At 36.3% G+C, this 3,383-nt stretch overlaps 1 protein-coding gene across 1 annotated transcript in view; it reads left to right on the top strand.

Annotated features, from left to right (window-relative positions):
* LOC143019572 (multiple coagulation factor deficiency protein 2 homolog) overlaps positions 1–2,855 on the top strand; it is a 12,525-nt gene extending 9,670 nt beyond the window's left edge. The window contains exon 5 of the mRNA XM_076175348.1: positions 1,468–2,855. Coding sequence (XP_076031463.1) covers positions 1,468–1,556 — 89 coding nt within the window. The 3' untranslated portion in view covers positions 1,557–2,855. The remainder of the gene's footprint in view (positions 1–1,467) is intronic.
* Positions 2,856–3,383: the final 528 nt, after the last annotated feature.

A 3,383-nucleotide genomic window follows, 5' to 3' on the forward strand; every position in this document is an offset into this window, starting at 1 on the left:
ATACCTTGGGATGTAATGTGAGCCTAAAAATTCACTACCTAGACTCTCACTTGGACATTTTCCCTGCAAATCTTGGCGCCGTCAGTGACGAGCACGGTAAGAGGTTTTGACCAGGACATTCTGAACATAGAAACCCAGTACCAAGGGAGGTAGAGCTCTTTAATGTTGGCCGATTACTGTTGGACACTAAAAAGGGATCTCTTAGAAGCAAAATACACTCGAAAATCATACATTTCTACATTTTAAAGGTCAGTTTCACTGAAACATCAGCCTCATTTATTAGCTATAATTGTTTAAAATTTAATATGCTATTACAGAAAAACTATGCCTGATATAAAGTTCTGAAAATGTATTTGAAATCAACAGAAAAATTCTATCAAGTTCACATTATTATACTTGTGGGACAGGTATTGTAATCAATTTTGTTGACTAGTGTTATCATTTATGTTATCTTTATTACTATTATTATTATTGTTATTATCATTATTATCATCAAGAAGTGTGTGCATGTGCATGTACGCATCTGTGTATATCTGTATTTGTGTTAGTGTTTGTGTGTGTGTGTGTGTGTGTGTGTGTGTGTGTGTGTGTGTGCGCGCGTTTGTGTGAGTGTGTGTGTGTGTGTACGCATGCATGCATGCACATTTATGTCAATCCTGTGAGTTTGATTCACGCTACCCTGTGGCTATAAATCTTTGTTGGTCATGCACATGGCCTTTTAAGAAAACATGCAAACATGCATCATTTTTCCTGGGAAAACATGAGCAAAGAAAACTTTTTCTTTTAACATCAATAGCGTCTGTAAACTTTTGCTCTCCCCCATCGATCGCGCTGCTTTTGTTTTCTTGCCCAGACGACGACGTCATGACGTCATTGGCACAGAAAGTGTCTCAAAGGCATGATCTAGAAATTGCAAATGGAAAAATATAAAATAAATATTTACTTCTTCGCCACAGAGATGAACGAAAATGCGTAACTATACTAAGGATAAAAGTAGAAATACTCGTAGCGCGTGGTACGGAAAGAAAGTACCACTTTGATGTTCTTATTCAATAGAGACGCCATAGATATAATGAGGTCATTAGTCATATATATGCATATATATATATATATATATATATATATATATTTATACACATATATATGTACATATATATATATATATATACATAATATGTATATATACATATATATGTATATATATATATATATATATATATATATATATATATATATATATATATATATATATATTGTACATAACGATCAGCGAAACTCTGCAGCTTTCTAATGGCATTGCAAATTGACATGTACCCTCCCTTAATTTTTTCATGTAAAATTGAAACTATTTATTAATTAATTAATTGATTAATCTATCTATTTATTTATTTGTTTACTTGTTAATCTATTCATGTGCTTTTCCCATGCTACCACTGTACCTGTCTGATTGCGTCCATTCCATTGTAGAAATGATTGACAAAGTTCTGGAAGATGACGACACCGACAAGGACGGTTTTCTGAGCTACGGCGAGTACGTTGCCAGCAGGAGAAACTGATGCTCTCTCTCTCTCTCTCTCTCTCGAGACTGAGCTCGACACCACCAGAGGAAGATCCAGAAGACAAAGAACAAGGACAACAATAGTAGAGCAATGTTGACAAGAGACCTTTCGGTCCGTGACGAAGCTGGGTACAGAAATAAAAGGGATAATGATAAGATCAATTGAAATCATATCAATGTTTCAGTCCGTTGCCCCAGATCTCTCTTGCGGAAGACCCGCAGCCCCCAGGTAACCGCCAACGGCCATGTGATTGGCCTAGAAGTCACCCAAGGGTGTGGCTAGAGTAGGACAGAGTACGATGACCTGTCCTGTGTGATGGTTGCATCTGGGGCAGTTTGGTGCTGTGACCAGTCTAATTCTGTGTCGGTGCTGTGTCAAAGTTCCGTGATGATCTGAACGTAGTGTGCTTCTTGTTTGTTATGAGAAGGGAGTTCTCAGTTGGTTGATATAACAAGAAAAAGACAAGAGAACAAAGACGCGAGTGAGTTACCCACAAACAAATATGTTATCTAGTGAATAGACACTAGAGTATGTTTCGTAAGTGTTTATCTGGAAAAAAATGAACTTCGAGGCCATTGCTCATTCTAATCATCGATTACGTGTTTCTAGGAATGGTTTTATTTATTTCTTGATTGATAACTAGCCATCGTGATGAACAGAATAAGTCAGAGATAAATCAGGTGTTAGAAAGTTCCAAGGCGGAATAGAGACTTGTCATCTTAGATTTTTTTTTTTTTTTTTTTTTTTTTTTTTTTTTTTTTTTTTTATGCATCATCCAGGTAACGAAGTTCAAGCTTTGTAAAAGGGAAAAGTTGCCCATGGGAGCCATACAGCTTGTTAAGTGAATTTTGAAGAAAAGATTAAGAGGGATAGAGGATAATTAAGTTCAATTGTTCTTATCCTACTGCATGAGTAGGTTCCTAGAGATGATGTCTTGCAGTGGGAATTGTCGACAAAGTGGTCAGAGTAGACAAAATGTCAGGAGGGAGTTTTTTTATGTTGGTTTTATTCAACTTCACAAACTCCCCCATATCAGGAAACACGGACATAGTTGCCCTTTGTAAGTCTACCAAATATAACCTCGCATTGTTTTCAAAGCAGAATGAAAGGTTTGAAATACGGCGCATAATATATAGATAACATTGTAATGATATAGTTCTCAAATATCGGTGTAAAGTTGACTATATCCTAGGACGATTCTGGTATAGTTACTTCTTTTGCATAGTTAGAATGAGTTACAATAATAAATCATGAGGATCGAAAAAATATTTTGTTCCATAACGAGTTTGGATGCAATAAATGAAAAATATATGGATAAAGATTACATAATAATGGTAGAAATGAGTAATCAAATATCGTGGATATTTTTTTTACATTTTCTATGCATGAATTAAATATATATGTCAAATGAAAATATGACTGTGGTATAAAACCTTTCTTTATATTATTGTTTAATAGACTGCTGTGCATGTTGTTATGAAAATAGCCCATCCATGAGAATACTTTGTATTACGCGATTACTCTCTTTATTCGCGTCTGTTCGCGAACGAAGTAATAACTATATATCAGTACTACTTGACGGGGCAGTGGTAGCGTTAGCAACTACTAGTTTAACAGTCCGAGTTTGAATCCCGCCAAGGTCTGGAATAATTTTAGCAACCCTGTGCTGCGAGTCGGCACTCCAACTCTCGTGGGGGAGGGGAGTTGGATGCGTGTAAGGTCACAGCATTACCCACAGACCGGGCATATATGAGTTCTCATTCGGGAGAATTATAGCTGTCGATCACGAGTTTAACACGTGATCGAAAGGCCATGGTTGATCAC

Source organism: Oratosquilla oratoria, chromosome 37 (assembly GCF_046742065.1).
Source record: "Oratosquilla oratoria isolate Oo_2021 chromosome 37, ASM4674206v1, whole genome shotgun sequence".
Lineage (NCBI taxonomy): Eukaryota > Metazoa > Arthropoda > Malacostraca > Stomatopoda > Squillidae > Oratosquilla > Oratosquilla oratoria.